This window comes from Canis lupus, chromosome 25 (assembly GCF_011100685.1).
Source record: "Canis lupus familiaris isolate Mischka breed German Shepherd chromosome 25, alternate assembly UU_Cfam_GSD_1.0, whole genome shotgun sequence".
NCBI lineage: Eukaryota > Metazoa > Chordata > Mammalia > Carnivora > Canidae > Canis > Canis lupus.
The window spans coordinates 43614019-43639753 of NC_049246.1; the positions used below are offsets into that span (position 1 = coordinate 43614019).

Below are 25735 nucleotides of genomic sequence, written 5' to 3' on the forward strand. Positions count from 1 at the left end.
CAGCAGTTTAGCGCCTGCCTTCGGCCCAGGGCGTGATCCTGGGGTCCCGGGGCTCCCTACATGGAGTCTACTTCTCCCTCTGCCTGTGTCCCTGCCTCTCTCTCCTCTCTCTCTGTCTCTCATGAACAAATAAATAAATAATCTTTTAAAAATAATCAAAGAATCAATAGCTGAGGGGCACATGAATGGCTTTAGTCAGTAGAGCGCAGGACTCTTGATGTCAGGGCTGTAAATTCGACCCCATGTTGGGTACAGAAATTACTTAAAAATAAAATATTAAAAAAGAAAATAATTGGGACACCTGGGTGGCTCAGTGGCTGAGCATCTGCCGTTGGCTCAGATCATGACACCAGGATCCCCCGAGCAAGTCCCATTGGGCTCACTGTGGGGAGCCTGCCTCTCCCTCTGTCTATGTCCTTGCTCCTCTTTCTGTGTCTTTCATGAATAAATAGAATCTTTAAAAAAATCAATAGCCAATAGCAGTGCAGAGGGCAGGGAGCCCTGGGAGGGAGCAGGACCAGGGTCCTGGGGGTCTTGGTGGGGCGTGGAGGGAGAAATGGAGAAGCACCAGTCACACTGTCTGTACCCCCAGGCACACATCTAAACTAGCAGCTTCTGATGTCCTGTGAGACTTATGCATGACTTTAAAAAGAGATGAATCGACTACAATATGAAAATAGAAGTGTGTATTCTTGAATTAATAAATATTTAATAATAAAAGCCAAATGTTTAAGTGTTTACAAATTATAACCTAATGTCCAGAAGTCAAATGCAGTGACTACTTGACGGTACAGGTTGCCATTTGGGGGGATGAACAGGATCTGAAACTAGATATGGTGCTGGTCGCACTACACTGTGAATGTACTTGATGCTGCTGAATTGCACACTGTAAAATGATTAAAATGGTCAATTTTATGTGTATGTATTTGACCACCAAAAACAAGCCTCCAGACTCAACTGCAATGCAAGTCATTTTTTTTTAACTTTATTTATTCATTCATGAGAGACACACAGAGAGAGAGGCAAAGACACAGGCAGAGGGAGAAGCAGGCTTCTCAAGAGGAGCGGATGTGGGACTCGATCCCAGGACCCCAGGATCACCACCTGAGCCAAAGGCAGACAGATCAACCGCTGAGCCACCCAGGCGCCCTGCAAGTCAACTCTTATATAATTTAGATGGAACTCTCATTTAGTGGGGACCTTCAGTGCATCTAATATGATGTGAATGAGACCCCAAAACAAAATTTCCCCAGAGGAGGCGGTGGTTGCTAATGATTCATGTTCTCCTGCCGCTGGATGCTTTGTGGAGTGACAGTGAGTGTGTAGCTTTTGGGCGTGAGGTATGGAGCACAACATTGCTCCCTTCACGCTCCGCAGTGGGGTCTGGGGCTCAGATCCAGACCCTGAAAGGGATCAGCCGCCTATTGCGGGGAGACTGGATCAAGAGGGGGCCCCCTCCTGCGATGCCACAGAACCAGCACTAGGGGGCAGCAGAGAGCCAGGTCAGCTGGAAGGGCGCCTGGAGCGTCCCCGCCACCCGCTCTCCCCAGGGGTCTCCTGCCGTGACCATCCCTACCACCACGACAGTCGCCACAGCTTGATCTTCAGAAGATGGTGCCATTTTTCAAAGGGAAGTTTCTTTGCAAGTAAAACCTGTTTCAGGGCACCTGGGTGGCTCAGCGGTTGAGCGTCTGCCTCCAGCTCAGGTCGTGGTCCCAGGGTCCTGGGATCGAGCCCCAGGATAGTCGGGGAGCCTGCTTCTCCCTCTGCCTGTCTCTGCCTTCCTCTGTGTTTCTCATGAGTAAATAAATAAAATCTTAAAAAAAAAAAAATCCTAAGTATGTCACCAGCTCCTGCCAGTGGGATATTCAAGAATATTCAAGAGATCATTTTTTACATGTGGCACCTAGCTATCTATCATGTAGAACATTTACTCAATTCCACTACAGCCAGTTTGTGGCTACTTTGGGGGACTCCCCTAATAAAGCTCACATCCCATTTTTGTGGGCTAGCAGTTTAAGGTCTTTTTCACCTAGAAAAAAGGCTAGAAAGCTTTTCACAGCAGGACTGGCAGCAAGAAGGATTTTGCGGTAAAACTGTGAAGGGTACAGACAGCAGCATCCTGAAAAGATTACTCTGTAGAAAGCAGGGACAGTCCTCAGTCTCATCTAATGTGACTTTTTTACTATGTAACAAACCACCTCAAAACTGAGCGGTAAGAGCAGCCCGAGTGGCTCAGTGGTTTAGTGCCACCTTCAGCCCAGGGCATGATCCTGGAGAGCCAGGATCAAGTCCCATGTCAGGCTCCCTGCATGGAGCCTGCTTCTCCCTCTGCCTGTGTCTGTGCTTCTGTGTGTGTGTGTGTGTGTGTGTGTGTGTGTGTGTGTCTCATCAATAAATAAAATCTTTAAAAAAAAAAAACTGAGTGGTCAATTATTACCACTATCACTACTATACCTGAGGGGCTGGGCTAAGCAGAGTGGTTCTTCCGCTGGGCTTCTGAGCATTCACTATGTGGCTGCAGTCAGCAGGCAGGTGGGCTGGGAGCTGGTAGGTCTGGGTCCCACATGACCCCACTCCTGGACCTGGTGTTTGGCTGGGGTGATGGGGGGCAACTGGGCCACGTTAATCTCATCATCAAACAGGCCAGACTTCTTCACTTAGCAGCTAGGCTCCAAAAGGAGCAAGAGAAGCCAAGCTCTGGTGCAGGAACACTTTTTAAGCCTCTGCTTTATCTTGTTTCCTACTGTCGCCTTGACCAAAGCAAGTCACATGGCCAAGCCCTGATCAGGGGGTAGAGAATAGAGGCTCCATGTTTTGACAGGAGGAGCTGCAAAATACCGTGATCTCCAAAATAATATCTACCACACGCTCTTTCTTCTCTCTGCCACTACCAAGCACATCCTTATACAAGCAGAGGTGGACGGCAGCCCCAGCCTCTCTCCCCATCACCCCTCTGATCAAATTCAAGTCAGATAAATGTGCCTTTCCCCAGTTGTGTCTGTGGAACACCAGTCCCATGGAGTTAGATATTATGGGCTGAATTATATCCCCCCCAAATTGGTCTATTGAAGCTCTAACCCGCCCCCCCAGTGTGATGTCATTCAGAGATAGAGCCTTTAAGAAAGTAAGACACATTAAAAAAAAAAAAAAGAGGGATCCCTGGGTGGCGCAGCGGTTTGGCGCCTGCCTTTGGCCCAGGGCGCGATCCTGGAGACCCGGGATCGAGTCCCACGTCGGGCTCCCGGTGCATGGAGCCTGCTTCTCCCTCTGCCTGTGTCTCTGCGCCTCTCTCTCTCTCTGTGACTATCATAAATAAATAAAAATTAAAAAAAATAAAATAAAATAAAATAAATTAAATTAAATAAAAAAAAAAGAAAGTAAGTAAGTAAGACACACGCGCACGCACACACACAGAGTCCTATATGCGCAGCTGGATGAATGTGTGGATGGGGGTTTTGTTTGCTGGACAGAGGATTTTTTTTTTTTTTAGATTTTATTTATTTATTTATTTGAGAGAGAGACAGAGAGCGCCAGCAGGGGGAGTGGCATAGGGAGACAGAGAAGCCGACTCCCGGCTGAACAGGGACCCCAATTCAGGGCTGGATCCCAGGACCCCAAGATCATGACCTGAGCCAAAGGCAAATGCTCAACCGACTGAGCCACGCCCAGGCCCCTGGACTGGGGATTTTTAAGATCTTTTCCTTTTTGTTAAATCAGAACGCAGATGTCAGCAGATTGTATTTTCTGAAAAATGGCCACAGCAACATTTCCAGTCCTGCATGCTGTTCCAGAAATTGTCACTCTCGCATGAAATGAGGCCTAACAGAACCAAAATATAGACTCTGGGGGTGCCTGGCTGGCTGGCTCAGGAGATGGAGCATGTGACTCTTGACCTCGGGTTGTAAGTTCAAACTCCATGTTGGGCATGGAACCTACCTAAAAAAAAAAAAAAAGAAAGAATACGGGCTCTGGAGCCAGACTGCCCACATACAGATCCAGCACCACCGTGTTCCAGCTGTATGATCTCGAGCACGTTGCTCATCCTTTACGTGTCCCTGGATTCTTCATCTGCAAATGGGATGATAATAAGACCATCCTCAGGGGGTTATTTTGAGGATTAAAAAATACATAAAATTAGGATGCCTGGGTGGTTCAGTCTTGCATCTGCCCTCGGCTCAGGTCATAATCCCAGGGTCCTGGAATCGAGCCCCTCACTGGGCTCCCTGCTCAGCGGGGAGCCTGCTTCTCCTTCTCCCTGCTGCACCCCCTGCCTGTGCTCTCTCCCTCTCCCTCTCTTTCTCTCCCCCTCCCTCTCTCTCTGTCAAATAAATAAATAAAATCTTTAAAAAAAAATACATAAAACTCATTTTTTTAAAAAGGGACTAATTAAGGTTAAATGAGGTCATAAGCATAAGACCCTAATCCAAGAGGACTTGTGTCTTTACAAGAAGAGGAGGAGGCACCAGAGTTCTGGCTGGCTGTGTGTACGCACAGGGAAGAGTCCATCTGAGGACACGGCAGGAAGGCTGCCAGCAAACTTACCAGAAACCAACCTAACACCTCGATCTTGGACTGGTGGCCTCCAGAACTGTTGTCCAAACAGCTAGCCTGGGTGTTCTGTTATGGCAGCCCACCTAAGACATCAGGGTTCCTTGATTAATTATGTTTGGGAAATGGGTGTTCATACTGATCCGCGCCCTCCTTGGAAATCCATAAGTCTCCGAGGCCTCCTTGCACAGGCTCCGAGCGGTTCCTCAGCCCAGAAGCCTATAGTTTATCACAGTGTTGCCCAAAATCACTCAAACAGGAGATCCTTTTCCTACACCTCCGATCACCGTATGAAGCCACGTTAGTTTCTAGGGGCTGTTGTCATAAACTACCACCAGCTGGGTGGCTTTATTCTCTTCACTGTTTCTAGAGACGAGATGTCAAAAACCAAGATGTCAGCAAGATTGGTTCTTTGTGCTTTGAGGGAAAATTCGCTCCATGCCTCTCTCCAAACTTCTGGTGGCTGCTGGCCACCCTGGGTGACCCTTAGCCTGTAAGATGTGTCATTCACTTCACTTCCACCTCTCCATCTTCATTTGCCAACACCCCCCCACACACACACACACACCCATGTCTCATTCTCAATTACAATTCTTACAATTACATCTACACATTTATTCCCAATAAAGTCATATTCTGAGGTTATGAGTGGACATGTCTTGGGTTGGGGGGGGGGCACAGTTCAACCTACTACAGAAGCCGAAATAGTAGGTGGCTGAGTGAGTGTGGGCTCAGAGCAGGAGTGAGTGGGATGCCTCTAGGAGTCCACCCTCCAGGAGATACACCAGGGAGAGCGCTGTCTCCTCTTGACAGTGCTGGCTTCCCAAATCCCCATTTCCTAAACCCCTTACTGACCGTCCCCCATGAACACTTTCCTGTCTTGGGCACCTCAGGACTTACTGTTCTAGTCACCCAAAACCTGATAGGACTTCCTGCTCCTGCTCTTCCTGCTGTGTCCTGAAAGACAGGGCCAGTCTTTTGGGGGAACATTTGCAAAAATGATGTTTGTGTATGGTGGCAATATGGCAGGCAGGCTGGCTCTTACAGCACTATGCTTCTAGGGGCCTTCTCCCAAAGCCTTCCCTAAGCCCTGCTTCCTCCATGCCTCTTTCCTGCCCAGAACCTTCCACCACTGGCTTGGCTTCTAGGAGGAAATGAGAGCTCTTCCTCCCTCTAGGGAGACCCTTCCAGAATCACCCTTCCTGCCTTGGCATCTTTCTCCCGGATTGCATCCCTGTCCCACCTCCCTCCACCTGTCCACTCCTCTGTTTGCCTACAAGCCACAGGGCAGGTGAGTTTCTGGCATCTGCAGGGCCCTGGAATGCAAATAACCAGAAACAGCTCAAATCTCAGGGGGAAGGCTCCGGGAGTCTGTGCATGTGCATTTTTCTAGGGAGGGACCCAAAGCTTTTCACTGCTACACCAAATCGTTCTTTCCTGACCTAAGGAGGCTCTAACTGCACGTTTAGAGCAATAGAGCAGTGAGTAGCTCTCCCTTAGAGCAGTACCGCTGGGGACACCCGCTCGGAGGTGGAAAAACCCCTCACCCAACTCACTTTGTGTTACAGGGCCCGGTAGGAACAGACAGCAGGCACAGCGTGTCCCGACAGGTCAATCATCCCCTGGGTCAGATGTGATACCACAGCCTGCAGGGTGCCCCACGGACAGGGCAAAGCTGGCTCCATGCAGAGTGACAGCTGCAAGCCGGAGGGGTGGCTCAAGGCCGTGTCCCCTCCACATGCACCCCCACTCCCCAGCCCTGTACCCCATAGATGACTAGCAGATGGCTGGGGCCGGCAGAGAGCTGGGAAGCCTGAGGGCAAAGCCCTGTGACCCACCCCCCCCAACCATATCCCATGGTTTGGCCTCTGACTGGCCCTGTTGGTGAGTTTTGCCAACATCCTAGATTCTGGGAACCTGCACACTCCTGGGAAGGTGCGTTTGGCACATGGGGCTGTGTTGCGACGACATGTAGGTAATTTGTCTCTCAAATGGGGTAATACAGATTTTGCAAGCAGACATCTATCTTTAACCTCTTTGAGAATCTATTTGAGAGCCTAACCCTATGCTCAAGGATTCTCTATTCATCAGCGGGGGCTGCCATAGCAAAGTACCACGGACTGGGAGAGGTCTTGAACAACAGAAATATATTTTCTCACAGTTCTGGAGGCAGAGTCAGAAATCAAGGTGTCGGCAGAGTTGGTTCCCCCTGAGGGCCAGAAAGGGAGGGCTGTCCCCCATCTCTCCTTGGTTTTCAGATGCCCTTCATGTTCACATTCCCTCCCCTCAATGTGTGTCTATGTCCAAATTTTCTCTTCTTATGAGGACACCAGTCACATTGGATTAAAGCCCACCCTAAGGGGCGCCTCTGTGGCTCAGTGGTTGAGCACCTGCCTTTGGCTCCAGTCGTGATCTGGGTTCCTAGAATCAAGTCCCTGCTTCTCCCTCTGCCTATATCTCTGCCTCTCTCTGTGTCCCTCAAGTATAAATAAATAAATTCTTTAAAACAAAATAAACCGGGATCCCTGGGTGGCGCAGCGGTTTAGCGCCTGCCTTTGGCCCAGGGCGCGATCCTGGAGACACAGGATCGAATCCCACGTCGGGCTCCAGGTGCATGGAGCCTGCTTCTCCCTCTGCCTATGTCTCTGCCTCTCTCTCTCTCTGTGTGTGACTATCATAAATAAATAAAAATTCAAAAAAATCTAAAATCTTTAAAAAAATAAAATAAAATAAAATAAACCCCACCCTAATGACATCATTCTAACTTAATTACCTCTTTAAAGGCCACTGTCCAAATACAGTCTTGTTCTAAGCTACTGGGGGTTAGGACTTCAACATGTGAATTTTGAGGGGATATAATTCAGTCCAGAACAGACACCCAGGAGTAACATGAGGATGGATGGTGGGACTTGTAGGCAGAGGGATCATAGTTTGATTCTGACCTCTCAAAGCTAGTCTACACCAGAGCCCCTCAGGACACTGCATGGCCACCAGGCCAGCATCTGAGGGTCATGGGTAGCCCACTCCCTCCTCCCTGGTCCCTCAGGCACTTGCCCAGAGTCCTCTTACAGCAGCTGGCAGGCCAAACCTGAGGGTGGAGAGGCCTCAGGGTAGACCCTGGGGTGGCCTGAGGGGGTGTACGTGTGGTTTGAGGAGGGCTAAAGTACCCTTTGTTTTGGAGATGGAGGTGGGAGGCAAAGGCTCTCAGTTCAGTTGGCCTTCCAGCTCGGGAGTGGGTGTTTGGGTGGCCCCGGAATCCTATTTGCATACAGGGCCCAGACTTCCTGGGAGGTTAGGAAGAAGGAATTTATTTTAACTTGCAAATTTGTTCTAATACTTAAAGTGATATTTACTTGTTGCTGAAAGGATGAATGAATCATATAAGTTAAAAATGCACAAAAGCTTGAACGAAAAAAATTTGCCCATGATCCACCAAAACTAGAAGTCTCCGACGCTGGCTAGTCATATGTCATTTGACAGTATCATGTGCTTTCAGGATCTTAATGCAAGTAATAAATGTTACTATAGAAAATTTAGAAAATGCAGTTCACCAAAAGAAAGCAATTTTATTAAGTCATTTATAATCCCACTACCTAAAAAGAACTTAGGGTTTTTTTTACCATATTTCTTAGACTACTAATACAGTCCAATATTTTCCCATGTTTATTGGTTATTTAGATTTCGTTGGCAAATGGTCATTTCTTGTCTTTTGCATATAGTGTTATTGGGTATTAATAGTATCTTATCAATCTGTTTGGAAGCTCTATATAATAAAAAGGTTCTGAACAATTCTCCCACAAATGTGCTACTTTTGCACATGGACTATTTTGAGCTGAAGGCAATTGAGACACTGTGAGTTCAAGAGAAACTTTTGCCCCTTCCTTAATTATCTAGAAGATCTAAATTGGGGGTCTTTCCCAGAATAAGAGTCATTGCCAGGGATAAATCTATCTGAGTGACCCACCTGTATGACAGACAAACATCTAATTACCAAACATCTGCTCTTCTTAGTGTCCTGTGAATTGCCCTCTTCCCCTCTGAAGTCCCAGACCCCTATCCCATTCCTTAGCTCAGGATGGCATGCATACCTCATTTTATCTTTCTGTTTTTGAATCTGTCCTGTACGTGGGCTTCCCGCAATTAAATTAGATTTTTCTCCTGCTAATCTGTCTCGTGTCAATTTAATTCCTAGAACAGCCAGAAGAACCTTAGGAAAGTAGAGGAAATTTTTCCTCCCCAACAGTAGTATAGGCATTAACCCTTTGTGTATTATAGCAAATACTTTTACCCAGATTGTGATTTGCTCTTAATCTTTTTTTTAAAGATTTTGTTTATTCTGAAAAACAGAGAAGCAGAGACATAGACAGAGGGACAAGCAGGCTTCTCGCAGGGAGCCTGATATGGGACTCCATCCCCAGACCAGGATCATGCCCTGAGCCAAAGGTGGACATTGTTCAACCGCTGAGCCACCCAGGGGTCCCAAGCTCTTAAGTTTCTTAGTGTTTTTAGACCTGTGTCTATTTTTTCCCTTCAGAAATTCTTTACTGGCTTTTACATTTAGAGAATACTTCTTCCCCAAATGAGCCATTTTCTTTTAGTTTATTTATAAACTGTCTCTTTGATTTCTTTCTTTGCATTTGCCTCTTTAAAATCTGGAAGCAGGGGATCCCTGGGTGGCGCAGCGGTTTGGCGCCTGCCTTTGGCCCAGGGCGCGATCCTGGAGACCCGGGATCGAATCCCACATCAGGCTCCCGGTGCATGGAGCCTGCTTCTCCCTCTGCCTGTGTCTCTGCCTCTCTCTCTCTGTGACTATCATAAATAAATAAAAAAAATTAAAAAAAAATATTAAAAAAAATAAATAAATAAATAAAAAAAATAAAATCTGGAAGCAGGGCACCTAGGTGGCTCAGTGGTTGAGCATCTCTGCCTTTAGCTCAGGTCATGATTCCACAGGCCTGGGATTGAGTCCCACATCAGGCTCTTCACAGGGAGCCTGCTTCTCCCTCTGCCTATGCCTTTGCCTCTCTCTGTGTGTCTCTCATGAATAAATAAATAAAATCTTTAAAAAAATAATAAAAACGAAATAAAATCTGGAAGCAAAAGTGAGAAATTTACCCAAGGTTTTCCAAAAACCTAACCAGTTGTCCCAGCACCACTTTGTACCCCGGCCCTCCACTGCCCCTGCTCTCTGTGCCCTCAAGGGCAGTCTCAGCTACAAGTCAATCAGCCTAAAGGACCCCACATTCCCTGAGGGCCTGCAGTCCCCTGGCTGCCAGCACTCACACAAAAGCCCTAAAAAACAAACGTGAGTTTTGATGTTGTGGAGAAGACGAGTTTGCCTTGGAGACTTCCATGCAAATAACTTAAAATTTCCCTATAGAGATTTCCTTCTCCTGAGCCTCCCTGGCTCCACCCCTGGGGCCTGACCTTGCCTCCCTTCTCATGGCAGCTCCCCTGCTGCCCACCTGTAACTGGGCATTCATTCCTGAGGAAGTTCAAAACCCTCATTCCCTCTCTCCTGCACAATTGGCTGGTATGGCTTCTGGCCCAAACCCAGCTTTTTCCAAACAAAGACCTTCAGCTATCAGCATCCACCTCCTTAGAAAGCAGAGTAGCAACTGTTTTATTTATTTTTTTTTTTTGTCATTTGAGAAGTCCTTTGGGGTCCCGTCCCCACCCCATGGGGCTTATTAACCTATTTCTTCCAAACAAATCCAGTGTCTAAGTGGAATTCCCCATACCATCTGCTAATGGAGCTCTAGGGTGCTCCATCTCCTCGGTGTCTTCAACATGTAGGAAGTGGGAGTTCTGGAAGATGCAGAATGTGAAGCCCCCCTCCCCCCCACCTCCCGCTTGGAGTGCCGATATTCAGAGAGGCTGTCCTGGGAGCCAAGAGCTAGAACTGAGCACGTAGGGAACAGCCACCCAAAGAGGCAGACCCCCAGGGCCCTTCCCAGGTCCCCAAGGTGGTCTCAGGGTCCATGTGCACCACCCTCCTCAAGGTGGACACCGTCCTCAAGGTGGACACCGTCACGGGGGACGTATGGGCAGGGCAGCAGAGCTCCAGAAGTCTCCAGACCCACACTCCCAGGAGCAGCCGTAGAGCCAGGGGTGGTAACAGCCAGAGCAGTGACCATGGTGAACAGTGCACATCACAGCAGGTGTAGAGAGTGGGTGGCAGCCATAGAGACCCTGAGATAGGGGAGAGGACTTGTGTTTCCCCATGTGATTGCACAGGTTTATGGAAGCGAATTCTGACCTGCTTTAAAGGGGTGCTGGTTCCATAAGGTTAGCTCACAGGATCGTGTGGTGGTTAAGAGCCCTGGTTATGGGCGTGGCCAGATGGCCGGTTCACATCCCAGCTCTTGCCCTGACTGAGCCACACTTCTCATTTCTGAAATGGGATAATGGTATTTACCACAGGCCTTGTTGGGAGGATTAAGTAGTGCAGTGTCTGTGTGTGTGTGTGTGTGTGTGTGTGTGTGTGTGTGTGTGTTGAGAGTGAAGACCCAATAACCAGTCATCATTGTTCACTGCTCTGTTAGCTTCCTGGGGCTGCCACAAATTACCACAACTGGGGGCCTTACAACCACAGAAAACTATTCTCTTACAGTTGCAGAGGTCAGCCCGAAATCACAGTGTCTGCAGGGTTATCCCCGCCGCCGCCACCACCCCCCAAAGCCTTAGGTTAGAATCCTTCCTGCCTCTTGCAGCTTCTGGAGGTTCCTGGCATGAGATCACTCCCTTCTCCTTCTCTCATATTGTGTCATCTGTACCCCAGGGATTTTAATGTATGGAGGTGACTAGAAGATAACACGGGAGAGGTCACTGCCAATGAAAGAATGTATTACTTACACTTGCTGAGAGAAGGGGCATCCCCGCCACACAGGGCCACATGGGAAACCTCAAGCTGGTCAGGAGCAGAAGACAGAAGTGAGAGGAAGGCACAGACCAGAGCCTTAACTGCAGTTTCTTTGGGAAGGTCAAGGCAAGGCAGGGTAAAGAATTTAGGAATGGCTAGTTTGGGATGCCTGGGTGGTTTGGCACCTGCCTTCAGCCCAGGGCATGATACTGGGGTACTGGGAACGAGTCTCGCATCGATCTCCCTCTGCCTGTGTCTCTGCCTCTGTGTGTGTGTGTGTGTGTGTGTGTGTGTGTGTGTTTCTCATGAATAAATAAATAAAATCTTAAAAAAGAAAAAAAGGAATGACTAGTTCGAATAATTCCAACAAGCTTTGGGCTATAGGAGTGGTCTCTAGTTGCTGGTACCTGGTCCTGGAATGACTTGGGGCAGGGGCAATATTGGCTTGGTGAGTAAAGAGATAAGAAATGGGTGGTGCCTGGGTGAGTAAGAGATAAGAAGATTGGTGGGATGGGGGGTGCCTGGGTGGCTCAGTGGTTTAAGCCTCTGTCTTCGTCTCAGGTCCTGGGATCCAGCTCCACATCAGGCTCCCTGCTCAGCGGGAAACTGCTTCTCCCTCTGCCTTTCCCCCTGCTTGTGCTCTTTCTCTCTATCAAATAAATAAATAAAATCTTTAACCAAAAAAAGGAGGGCAGGGTGGGGGTTTAGCCTTAGGTAACCCATCTGCTCCAGAACAGAGGGTTCCTGGCAAGCTGACTTGCAGGAGACAGAGGTAAATACTCTGGCCAATAATTTGACCCTGTGATTGAAAGATGCTAAACAGACTTACAAAATCTAAGAAAATACAGAATGCTTCTGTCTTATAAAGATACTAGTCATTGGATTTAGGACCTATCTTAATTCTGGATGACCTCAAGACCCTTAACTAGTTAATTAATTTAAAATTTTTTAAAGATTTTATTTAGTTATTCATGAAAGACACAGAGAGAGAGGCAGAGACCGGCAGAGGGAGAAGCAGGCTCTATGCAGGGAGCCTGATGTGGGACTCGATCCCAGGACCCCAGGATCACGACCTGAGCCAAAAGCAGACGCTCAACCACTGAGCCCCCCAGGCGTCCCTCAAGACCCTTAATTTAATTATATCTGCAAAGACCCTTTTTCCAAAGAAGGTTACATTCACAGGTTCCAGGGGTTAGGGTAAGGACATATCTTGGGGGAGGGGCACAATTCAACCCACTATAGATGCCAGTTGACTAGATTGATTTATAGTTCTGTTCCTTAGACTCTGGGGAGAAATGACAGCTTTTGCTTTTTTTGATGAGCCCTGCAGTGTCCCCTCCACAGTGGTGGCTTTTGCTGAGTGCCAGTGCAGGGAAGAATTCAAGGCAGGCTGTGGGAGGGACCCTGTGGGGTGATTTCCGGACCAGTGTGGGCAGAAGTCTCGGGATAGAGAACTCTGAACCCCAGACAGAAGGGAAATGAATGACTTAAGAGCAGTGGCCGTGGTAGCCTGAGGTCCCACGGCATTCTGGAGAGAGGATGGTGGGGCCTCCACAGCTCAGGTTCCTTGGATGACTTTCAGGCTAGGGATGCTGGTCCTTAAGGTGCCTTTGGTTGCTAGTAATGGAAAGCCCTGGCTCAACTTGCTGAAACAACTTGAAAACAAATCATCTCTCATCATAGGAAATCTAGTGGTTGGGTGTTTGATCAAGGCTTTACCCTACTTTTCTACAATCCCCATGGTTCCACTACTCTCTGTGTGGGGACTTTTTTCTTATGCCAGGTGCCCTCATGGTTATAAGAGGCCCAACTAAATGTGATCATGTACAAGATCAGAGGAGGACTACCTCTTCCTGGGTCTTCTAATGAGTAAAGAAACCTCCCAGAATCTCTAGCAGAACTCACCTCGCTCTCATGACTCCATGGCTAGCATTGCATGAAGGCCTGTGCCTTCAGTGAACCCCTCAGGGAAATAGCTTAGATCATCAGGCCCACCCCTAGAGCTGGACTGGGCCAGACTTTCTCCCTTACTATGTTCCCTCCTCACTATGGGTGCTCCAAATAGATGATTCCCATCACCCACATGCTAGTGCAGCAGAGGGTCTCGGGCAAGCCTACCTCAAAGGGGAAAGGTCCTGGGGAGGGGTGGGGGTGGTTGCTACCAGAATCCCCAGGGAGCCTGCAAAAGCACATTGCCCTGGAGCACACCCCACCCTTCATCATGCAAGCAAAGCTAATTATTCATTCACTACAGCAACTATAGGAATATTATTCATGGGGCAGGGGATGCATTTCCAATGAATGAGGTCTGGGGAGGCCCTGGGAGTCACCACAGACCCTCCAAGGGACTCCAGGGCTCACTTGAAGAGACTCCTTGAAAAAGCAACTCATCCATGAGCCCTGTTGGCAGGCAGCCTGTCCAAAATGGAAGAAGATGGCTCATTGTCATCGTGGACACGCTGTCCAACCCTCCCCAAGGCTCTGTGCTTCCTAAGAGCTTTATCTCCATCACCTCCTTGCATTCCTGCATCAGGGCTGCTGGGCCAACCCAGCTGGAACTAAGGAGTCAGCACAGACCGCCCAGGTGAGGGGGTCCCCTTCAAATGGGTCCCCAGGTCACCTGCAGTTCTGCTCGGCCCCTTCATGATCACTAGAACGAGTCACAGAACTCAGGAAAACACTGGACTCAGGACTACAGTTTAGCACAAAGGAGCTAAATGAACAGCCAGATGAAGAGGTACATGGGGTGAAGGGGGGAAGGTCCCCAGAGCAGGAGCCTCAGTCCCCCTGGAGTCAGGGTGGCCACCCTCCCCACATGTGGATGTGTTCAGCAGCCCAGAAGCTCCCTTAGCCTCCTGGTTTCAGGGTTTTTATGAAAGCTTCATTGTGTAGGCATGACTGATTAAATCCTTGGCCTTTGGTGATTAACTCAATCTCCTGCGCCTTTCCATCCAGGTCAGGGCATGGGGCTGGGAGTTCCAAAGCACTGGTTCCTCGAGATGCAAATCCCCACCCCGAGGCTCTCTAGCCCCCTTATTAGCATAAACCCAGGTAGGATCCAAAGGGGCTCATTATTAGTAACACAAGCCACTCCTACCATGAAATTCCACGGGTTTTAGGAGCACTGTGCCAGGAAACCAGGATGAAGAGCAAATACGTATTTTTCATCATTCCACAGGTAGACTATCATTATCCCATGTTACAGATGGAGGGACTGAAGCACAGCGATTCTAAGTGACTTGCCTTAGGGCACACACATCATTAGAGCAACAGCAGGACTTGAAGGCAGGTGGCCTGCTCCAATTTAACCTTGGCTGCAACACCAATTGCCTTGCTGTGTGGCACTCTGGGGAGTCACAGAGAGTGGCCCTCCTCAGAAGGGAACCCTGATGGTCATCTGCTTCCAAGGGCAGGGCCAACAGCCTCCCTGTTGGGAAAAGATTGTAATCAGATTCAGTAGTGTGCCAGTAAACCACCAATTCACTGGGGGAAAAAAAAAACACCCTGATTGGTAGCTGCTTTCCACAGTGTCAATAATCCCACCAAGGCTGGTTTCCAGCTGGCAGCCTGGCATGACGGAACGCAGAGCTGGGAAGAAAAGCGGCCAGCAGGCGGGTGCAAGCCGACTGCACACCACCGCAGACCGCTGTATGGGTTTGGGGGGCTTACTGGGCACGCCCAGTAGGTCTGCGGTTATGAAGAAGCAGGTGCTCCTGTGTCCGATTCCAACAGCAACACTCCAAGACAGGCTGAAGCTCCTGCTATCCTGTGGCTTTACCCCCACCCAAGGACACCCCTTCAGGTTTGATGGGCGGAGCCTTGCTGGAGCCCTCCTCACTGACAGTTGAGCATCAGCCTTTGGCCCAGGGTGTGATCCCAGGTCCGGGGATCAAGTCCCACACCAGGCTCCCTGCAAGGAGCCTGTTTCTCCCTCTGCCTATGTCTCTGACTCTCTCTCTCTCTCATGAATAAATAAAATATTTTTTAAAAATTTCATTCACTTATTTATTTAGAGAGAGAGAGTGCATGCTCATGTGAGGGGGGTTGGGAAGGGTAGAGGAAGAGGGAAAGAATCCCAAGCAGGCTCCCCACTGAGCACAGAGCCCAACCCAGGGCTCGACCCCAGGAGCCTGAGGCCATGACCTGAGCCAAAATCAAGAGTTGGAAGTTCAACAGACTGAGCCCTTTTATTATTTCTTATATGTATTTTCTGATTTTGTTACAATAATCGGAATAGCGTTTGGGCAATTTGCTTTATTTCCTGTCAGCTTTTCCCCAGTGGAGTCTCTTCTTTGTGTCTGCACTCACCGTAGAGTGGATCTTGTCTGTGTTCCCCACCCAGCATCCATCTGTCTTCTTTGGGGTACAGCACCCCAAAGAATCCTTCAGGGACCTACTCCGATACCACTTGCAGGCCTTCTGTGTCAGTGGGGCTGACCCCATGCCCCCACTGCAGGCCTGACCAACTAGGATGTGGTTGGCAGGCTGTGGAGATCCCTCCGGAGAAGGACCCAGGAGCCCACAGGGCCCAGCCCTGAGGTTCACCACAACTACGTAACTAGCGGCGTCTCTGTGTTGGCCCACAGCCGCTGGCAGCCTGCACACCAAGGACATCCTCCTACAAATCCAGCATCAGGGGCAGCCCCGGTGGCTCAGCGGTTTAGTGCCACTTTCAACCCAGGGCCTGATCCTGGAGACCTGGATCGAGTCCCACATCGGGCTCCCTGCATGGAGCCTGCTTCTCCCTCTGCCTGTGTCTCTGTCTCTCTCTCTCTCTCCCTCTCTCTGTCTGCCATGAATAAATAAATAAAATCTTTTAAAAAAAGAGTGAAAAATTTTTTAAAAATCTAGCATCAGTGAGAAAGGGGAGATAGGAGAGGGAGCGAGAGAAGATGGAGCCTTGACATTACACTGAGCCCCTGCTGTAGGGAAGTTTTCCCTTAGACTTCATAGGTTTCTGTGAATCAACAAATTCCTTTTTTACTATTATATTGAGCTTAAGCCAGTCGGAGTTGGGTTTCCATTGCTTCCAGCTGAGAGTATTGGCAAATACACGTAGTGTGTGTGAAATAATGTATCCTGCTTTTTATTTTTTAAGATTTTATTTATTTACTTATTTATGAGAGACAGAGGGGGCTGGCAGAGGCAGAGGGAGAAGCAGGCTCGCCACGAGGAGCCCGATGGGAGACTCAATCCCAGGACCCCAGGATCACAATCTGAGCTGAAGGCAGACGCTCAACCACTTTGCCACCCAGGTGCCCCAAAGCAAGAAACTTTCAAACTAAATTAAGGGGGAAAAAAATTCTTAGATATATTTTCTTATATACGAGTACATACATATATTTCATATAACGAGATAGATATACATTATGTTCTACACCAATGCTGTCTAATATTTATGTGTAAATAAATAATATTTTGTCCCTAAATTTTAATAATCATCTCTGCTCTTTGACATTAATCTCTCTTTATTCTACTTTCTCTTTCCTTGGCACAGATTCTTAAGGCATGTGAGATTTTTTTTTAAGATTTTATTTATTTGACAGAGAGAGAACACAAGCAGGGAGAGCAGCAGGCAGAGGCAGAGGGAGAAGCAGGCTCTCCGCTGAGCAGGGAGCCCAATGTGGGGCTCGATCCCAGGACCCGGGGACCATGACCTAACCAAAGGCAGGTGCTCAACCAACAGGGCAGCCAGTGCCCCAAGGCATGTGAGATTTAAGCAGGGTAAGTATAAAGTCCAAAGTGTAGAATCAAAAGTCGAATTCCAATAGAAGAGAAGGACTAGGATCTTGGCTTCAAGACCTATGAAGAGTGCCTGACAGTGTTAATGGGCCACAGGCTATCCATGAGATGATATCAAGGCGGGGGTGGGTGGGGTGGGAGATAGTTTGTGCTCTAGAGTCACGCAGATGCCATTGAGCTTGCTTGCTGTGTACTTAGTCTTTCTAAGTCTTCCAAACTCCACTCAGTACTTTCCGTTACATCTCCCTGATGGAAGCTCTTACCTAGCTGCAAGGAAGGCTGGGAATATATATATATATATAAATTTTATTTATTTATTCATGAGAGAGAGGCAGGGACACAGGCAGAGGTGAGAAACAGGCTCCATGCAGGGAGCCTGACATGGGACTCGATCCCAGGTCTCCAGGATCATGCCCTGGGCTGAAGGCGGCGCTACACCACTGAGCCACCGGGGCTGCCCTGGGAATGTATTCTTTTGGCTGAGCACGTAGCCACCTGAATAAAATTGTGATTCTGACACCAAAGAAGAAAGGCTACTAGGATGAGCAACCAGCGGTCTTCTCCACGATTCTTTGACAAGGTACAAGGGTGAACCAACTGGCTCCTCCCACCCCAACCAATTTGGGTTTGCCCAGTGGCCTCTGACATGGCAGCAGAGGTCTCATGAGAAGAAATACTTAACGAGCATTGAGCCTGGTGCTCAGGAGAAGTGATACCAGCTGTTACCTACTGATGTGATGATTAGGGTCGGCCCCTGTCTGTATTATCCAGTGGCCTTGCCATGCCAGTGATTTGATATTTTTAATATCCCACCCTGGATATAAGGTGGGGGAGAGCTTGTGTTCCAAAGTCAGAATTCAAAACCCAGATTCAGTGCTTATGAATAGTGTGACTTTGAATGAGCCACTTACTCCCTCTGAGGCTCAGCTTCCCCACGTGTAAAATGGGTGTAATGCTAGATGCGCACCTATCCAGAGACAGTGGAGTAGCTGGAAGGATTAGGTGCCTGGCTGCTTCTCCCACCTGTGGCGAGTGCTCCTTAGCCGATAACCCGAGGGGAAGCACCCAGGTCTAACGGAATACAACCTGCTGCCCCAGCCCCCTTCCTAACAAAGAGCACAAGTGCAAGGAGGCTTGTCTGGGTCTGCACTTTTCCAAGGAATACTCAGGGGTTTATGGATCTCTTGTTATTCCCTGCCCCTCCAGCCCCCTTGAACAGGGAGAAGATGGAGATTATTCATCCCGTGTCACAAGGAGTGCAGGCGGCGAGCCTGCAATGTGCAGCTGTGCCCACTGTCACACTCAGGCCCCACGCTGGCAGCCGCTCAGATGCCGGACACGGACCTGCATTCCCCCCTCAGCAGCCCTCGCACCCTGTGCCTGTGAAGGAGCAACAGCCCTGATGATGTCAAACATTTGCTTGGCCACACCCTCAGTGTTCTCTTCCCAGCACACTTGCTGAAAATGGAAAGATACTCCAAAAAGGAGGGGGGAGCCTGGGTGGCTCAGTCGGTTAAGTGTCTGACTCTTGGTTTGGGCTCAGGTCCTGATCTGAGTCATGGGATCGAGCCCTGCACTCAGCATTGAGTCTGCTTGTCCCTCTTCCTCCCTCTTTGCTCCTTCTCAAATAAATAAAAGCTTAAAAAGAAAAAAAAAAAGGAAAGATATTCCATGTTCATGGTTGCAAGAATTAATATTGTTAACATGGGGGCACCTGGCTGGCTCAGTTGGTAGAGCATTTGAGTCTTTTTTTTTTTTATTATTTTTTAAAATTTATTTATTCATTAGACAGAGAGAGAGAGGCAGAGGGAGAAGCAGGCTCCATGCAGGGAGCCTGATGCAGGACTCAATCCCGGGGCTCCAGGATCATGCCCTGCGCTAAAGGCAGGCCCTAAACTGCTGAGCCACCCAGGGATCCCTGAGCGTTCAAGTCTTAATCACGAGGTCCTGAGTTCAAGCCCCATGTTGGGCTGAGAGCTTACTAAAAAATTAGCAAAATAATTATTTTTAAAAAGATTGTATTTATTTATTCATGAGAGAGAGGCAGAGACACAGGCAGAGGGAGAAGCAGGCTCCCTGCAGAGAGCCCGATGTGGGACTATGATCCCAGGACTACGGGATCATGACCTGAGCCAAAGGCAAAAGCTCAACCACTGAGCCACCCAGACATCCCTAACAAAATAATTATTGTTAAAATGTCCATAGTGTCCAAAGCAATCTACAGATTCAATGAAATCCTTATCAAAATACCAACAGAGGGGATCCCTGGGTGGCGCAGTGGTTTGGCGCCTGCCTTTGGCCCAGGGCGCGATCCTGGAGACCCGAGATCAAGTCCCACGTCAGGCTCCTGGTGCATGGAGTCTGCTTCTCCCTCTGCCTGTGTCTCTGCCTCTCTCTCTCTCTCTCTCTGTATGACTATCATAAATTTAAAAAAAAAAAAAAAAAAAAACCAACAGAGGGGCACCTGGGTGGCTCAGTTGGTTAATCGTCTGCCTTTGGCTCAAGTCATGATCCCACGGTCCTAGGACCAAGTCCCACACTGGGCTCCCTGCTCAGCAGGAGTCTACTTCTCCCTCTCCTTCCACTCCTCCCCACTGCTCATGCTCTCTCTCTCTCTCTTTCAAATAAATAAAATAAAATCTTAAAAGAAAATACCAACAGCATTTTCCCACAGAACTAGAACCAATAATAGCAAAATTTGTATGGAACCACAGAGGACCCCAAATAGCCAAAGCAATCTTGAAAAAGAAGAACAAAGCTGGGCATCACAATCCCAGGTTTTAAGATATACAACAAAGCTTTGGTAATCAAAACAGAAAATAGAGCACTTGGGTTGCTCAGTGGTTGAACATTTGCCTTAGTCTCAGGTTGGATCCCGGGGTCCTGGGATCAAGTCCCACATCAGAATCCCCATGGGGAGCCTGCTTCTCCCTCTGCCTATGTCTCTGCCTCTCTCTGTGTGTCTCTCATGAATAAATAAATAAAATCTTTTAAAAAATAAATAAATGGTGCTGGGAAAACTGGATAGCTACATGCAAAAGAATGAAATTGGACCACTTTTTAACATGATACACATACAAAAAAACCTCGCAAGATGTAAAGAGCTAAGTGTGAGACCTGAAACCATAAAAAATCCACACTTTCTCATTCTTTGCAGTATGGATAGACTGAGAATTTTCCAGATCTTTAAGTTCTAATTCCCTTTAGCTTAATAATTCCATCTTTAAGTTAGTTCCCTCCTTTCAAAGTCTACTATAAACCATCAAAGCAACCAAGCCACACCTTCAATATTTTGCTTAGAAATTGCTTCAGTTGGGATCCCTGGGTGGCGCAGCGGTTTGGTGCCTGCCTTTGGCCCAGGGCGCGATCCTGGAGACCCGGGATCGAATCCCACATCAGGCTCCCGGTGTATGGAGCCTGCTTCTCCCTCGGCCTATGTCTCTGACTCTCTCTCTCTCTCTCTCTGTGTGACTATCATAAATAAATAAAAAAAAAATTAAAAAAAAAAAAAAAAGAAATTGCTTCAGTTTCTGCTGTTTTCGTGCCACCATAATGGTGCGCATGAGTGTCCTGGTAGATGCTCTCAAGAGCATTAATGATGCAGAAAAGAGAGGCAAATACCAGGTTTTTATTAGGCCATGCTCCAAAGTCATCATCCGGTTCCTAACTGTGATGATGAAGCATAGTTACATTGGAAAATTTGAAATCATTGATTCTCAAGGGGTGGGAAAATTGTTGTGAACCCCACAGGGCAGGTTAAATAAGTGTGGAATGATCAGCCTCAGACTTGATGTACCACCCCAAAGATCTAGAAAAATAGCAGAATAATCTGCTCCTGTCCCACCAGTTTGGTTTCATGGTACTGACAACCCCAGTTGGCATCGTGGACCATGAAGAAGCAAGATGAAAACACACCGGAGGGGGATGCCTGGGTGGCTCAGTGGTTGAGCGTCTGCCTTTGGCTTAGTAGTTGAGTGTCTGCCTTTGGCACAGGGTGTGATCCCGGAGTTCCAGGATCGAGTCCCACATCGGGCTCCTACAAGGAGTCTGCTTCTCCCTCTGCCTGTGTCTCTGCCTTGTCTCTCGTGAATAAATAAGTAAAATCTTTTAAACACACACACACATGCAGGAGGGAAACTTCTGGGATTCTTTTTCTAAGGATGTAATACATACATGTAAATATAATACTTCAATGGGAAAAAAAAAAGGAAGAAATTGCTTCAAATCCTTCCGATTCCATTGCTCACAAACTCTACCTTCCAGAAAACATTAGAACACTATCGCAATTCAGCCCAGTTTTTTTGCCACTTTATAACAAGGTTCACCTTCCCTCCAGTTTCCAATAACACGGTCCTTGTTTCCACCTGAGATCGTATCAAAATGCTTTTACTATCAATAGTAAATTCAGAAAAGAAAAAAAAAAAAAGTAAATTCAGGATTATTGGAGGTTCTCTGAGAAAACTGAGGATTTCACTCCAGAGGTCTCCCTTCCTTTCTAGCTTTCTCCAGAATCATCCTTAAACATCTTCACAGCACTGAGCTTCTCTGAGCCCACAGCTCAGACTCTCCCTGCCTCTGCCCATAACCTAGTTCTAGGGCTGCGTCCACATGTTTAAGTGTTTGCTACAACAGCCCCCTGCTTCTCAGCACAAATTTCTGTCTCAGTCTATTCGGACCACTATTACAGAGCACCATAGACCAGAGCAGGTGGGGGGGCTGCTTATGAACATTGGAAAAAGATTTAAGTAAACTCTATGCCCAACGTGGGGCTCACACTTACCACCCCCAGGATCAAGAGTCACGTGTTCCACTGACTGAGTCACCCAGGCACTCCCAACAGAAACTTATTTCTCACGGTTCTAGAGGCTGGGAAGTCCAAGATCAAGGCCCAGGTGGGTTCAGTGTCTGGTGAGGACCTGCCTCCTGGTTTGTAGATTGCTGCCTTCTGGCTGCATTTCACATGAAGGAGGGCACCAGGCAGCTTTTTATAAGGGCACCGATGCTGTTTGTGAGGGTCCCATCCTCACAACCTAACCACCTCCAAATACCATTACATTGGAGATTAGCTTTCAACCTCTGAATTTTGGGGTGGAACACAAACATTCAGTCTATGGCACCCCACACCAAAGACAGTCATTGGGATGCCTGGGTGGCTCAGCAGTTGAGCAGGCTGCAGGGAGCCTGCTTCTCCCTCTGCCTATGTCTCTCCCTCTCTCTGTGCCTCTCATGAATAAATAAATAAATCTTAAAAAAAAACAAAAACAAAAACAAAGACAGTCATTGCCAGGGGCTGTGCAGGCCCTCAGCCTTCACTCATTTCAACTCACCACTGCTGGGAAACTGACTCTCTGCAGAAAGACTGGCCAAATCAGAGTCCTCAGTCACCAGCATGGACAGACAGGTACTGGGGCTGGCTCCTTAGAATATTTATGATAAATCGACATCTGTGTCCCATGGTTCCTGTGGGCACCAGCACCTGTACCTATATATATCCACTTTTCTCCCAAAACATTTGCCTCTCTTGGGATGCCTGGGTGGCTGAGCAGTTGAGCGTCTGCCTTTGGTTCAGGTCCAGATCCCGGGATCCCGGGATTGAGTCCCACATCAGGTTCCCCATAGGGAGCCTACTTCTCCCTCTGCCCGTGTCTCTGCCTCTCTCTGTCTCTCATGAATAAATAAATAAATAATCTTAAAAAAAAAAAAAAAAAAAAACTTGCCTCTCTTTCATGATGTACCTGCAAACTCAGCTATAGATTGTCCTGCGGACTCAGCCCACTGGGACAGCCACTCCAGAGGCTCAGGACCCTTGCTGTGCAAATAGCTATGACATCACCAGCTGCCTACAGCCCCCTGTGATGTCACCACCTGAACAACTTGGCCCGGCAGGGCTGTGGCCACTCTGCAGCCAGAGCAAGTGACAGAAGACCTAGATGACCACCACGCCCTCGAGAGAGTCCAGAACTGCCAGCATCCCCACAGACGGCAACAGCAGATCCCCAGATGGTCCAGGAGCGGGGTCCCAAAATCAGGTGGGACCAGCGGCTAATGGTGCCATAGCATCACCTGAACAGCAGGATGTAGATCAGGCCTCTGTCGATTCGGTGACCTCCAAACCCACATCAGCATCTGGGGACCAGGACAGCTATGCAGTGGCTGAAGGGCACAGCCAGGAGCCCAGAGAGGCCTCAAACACTCTACAAATGTCCACAAGCCCCCAGGACCCAGCATGGGATAGACAAGGGCAAGATTCCAGGATGATTCAGGGCCTTCAGACCTCCCAACGTGACTCCCTGGCAAGAGAAGAGACCCCACAATCGGCAGGCATCCCGGACAGAGAACAGGAATCAGCCCCAACCACCCCAAGCGCTGAGGTGCAGCCCTCCAGAGCCGTGGATGCCCAGCCCGTGGGGAGCGGGGCAGACACGGCTAGGCAGCCGCGCGGTCAGGACACCAGCGCCACCGAGTCTATGGAGGCAGATCCTGAGCGTCCGGAGCCCGTGAGCCTTGACACCGAAGCTTTGCCAGGAGCTGAGTCCCAGGGAGTGACTGAAGGGGACTTGGGGGAGCGCTCCAGAGACCTGAGGAGGCCTTCAGTGGCCCCAGGAGGCAGTGGCCCGCCCTCGCCCGGCCCCCAAGAGGTGGCCCTGGGGGGGAGGTCCCTCGACTCCAGCCTTTGCATGGCCAACGAGGAGGACAGCTATATGCGCTCCATGACCAGCCTGCTGGGCGGAGGCGAGGGGTCCATCAGCTCCCTGGCAGACGTCCTCGTGTGGTCTGAGACCACCGTGGGCATGGCCTCGGCCCTGCTGGCCTCCGGCCACAGCTCGGTGACAGACCTGCTGCACAGCCCGGGGCCCAGCCTGCGCTCCGTCTCCAGTATCCTGGGGAGCACCTTCTCCTCTGGGCTGATGGCGGGGACCAGCCTGGCCCTGCGCTCTGTCACCCACCTGCTGGAGAGGGTGGAGCAGAGGACCCTAGAGGGCGTCCGCTCGGCCGTGCGCTACCTGACCAGCCACCTCGTTCCCCACCAGGCCCATGCCAGCCCAAACTCCGGCTAGACCCCAATAAGGGAGCCCTCCAGGGGCCGGCTTGGCAGCCTCTGAGAGCCCAGGGCCCCGCATGCCTGCTCCCCTGCCCGCCCCTGCACTGGCCAGCTCTCCCCGGATCAGGCAATAAAGCACTGGAGAGCGTTTATTTTCTAATCACAGAAAGGTGTCCCCCAAGGGCTTCTCGGGTTGTCCCACTGGGGGGCTGGAGGTTAAAGTCCAGAAACAGAATAGCCTAGCAGGACTGGAGGGCCAGGTGTAGGGGTCTCAGACTTGCAGACATTGACTCTGGCTAGACCTCCAACCACGTAAATATGTTCCTGAGGAAGTAAGGCCTGACCCTTCCCCAGGGCCTGCTGGCCTAGCAGGCTGGGGGGTGCCCTACCGGCATCGGGGGCTGTTGGGGGGGACCTGCTGGAGCTCTCTAAGTGGGATTGAGAGGTCAGAGCCAGACCAGTGTGGGTTCACACCCTCATGCTGTTACTGGTCCTGGGCAAGTCACTTCACCCTCTGAATCTCCGGTTCTCCCCAGTAGGATAGATAAGGAATCCATACCATGAGGGTGTTTACGAGATGTAAGGAAAACATTGCAGGGCCTAACACATGGTGTCTGGCACTTAATAAGCTCACACATTACACGTGCCGTTACTATCCTCAGTAGACTGGGGACACGGCAGGAAAAGGGGTCTAGGTAGAGGGACCAACCATCCCTGTTTGCCTGGGATGTGAAGGGTTCCTGGGACATGGGACTTTCAGATTTTAAAACCAGGAAAATCCCAGGCAAACTAGGACAAGCCGGTCACCATAGACCCAGGCTTCTTTATAAATGTCTCTGTTGGAAAGGGAGCACCTGTTGTTGGAAAGCCACCAGCCCACCCTCTGTCTGCATACCGTGCCACACGAGGCAGGTGACTTGGTGAGCAGAGCTCCGGTGGCACATCAACCCCACTCTCGCCCCTGGTGCCTGTGCCAGTCGCACCCTGCACCCCTCCCTGCCTCAGCCCTGGCCGTGGTATCATTCATTCCACCGTCTCCAAGTGGGAGCCCTGGGCTGAAACCGGCTCATCGATGTATTTGCCTGTCCTATACGGTGTTTCTCAAATCTTGTGTTAATTGCTAACACTTAAAAGGCAGGAGATTTTAACATAAAGTGACAGATTAAAAAAATAGATTCCTGCTTCTCTTAAAAAAACCTAGAGGCCTTATTTTTTCAAAGCAACCAGCAGCCCAGCTGCCCTCTTTAGAGAGACCTACCTGGCCTGCAGGGTGATTGATGTCACCTGGCCAGCGCCCAGAGGTGTGCCTTTGCCACCCCTACCCCGCTGATGGCTCCCTCGAGGAAGTGCGATACCAGGCCCCAAGGGGATGCAAAGACAGACCAGGTGTGTCTACCCCCTCTTCTCCAGAAGCTGCTATTTCCAGTAGGTGAGACATGAACTGTCTTCATAGTGAAAGCGAAAACTTCAGGGGAGGAAGATCACCAATTTAGATCCTAGTAATCAGGGTCTTCCAGAGGAGCAACTGAGTCAGATCT

General features: G+C 49.2%; 1 protein-coding gene across 1 annotated transcript; it reads left to right on the forward strand.

The window, feature by feature from the left end:
• Nucleotides 1–23031: 23031 nt before the first annotated feature.
• Nucleotides 23032–24349, forward strand: TEX44 (testis expressed 44). The gene has a single exon (XM_038573082.1). The coding sequence runs from the start codon at nt 23086–23088 to the stop codon at nt 24211–24213; it is 1128 nt and encodes a 375-aa protein (XP_038429010.1). The 5' UTR covers nt 23032–23085; the 3' UTR covers nt 24214–24349.
• The last annotated feature ends 1386 nt before the right edge of the window (nt 24350–25735 follow it).

Coding starts and splice junctions, on each gene's coding strand:
- TEX44 (XM_038573082.1), top strand. CDS start 23,086: ATGACCACCACGCCCTCGAGAGAGTCCAGAACTGCCAGCATCCCCACA.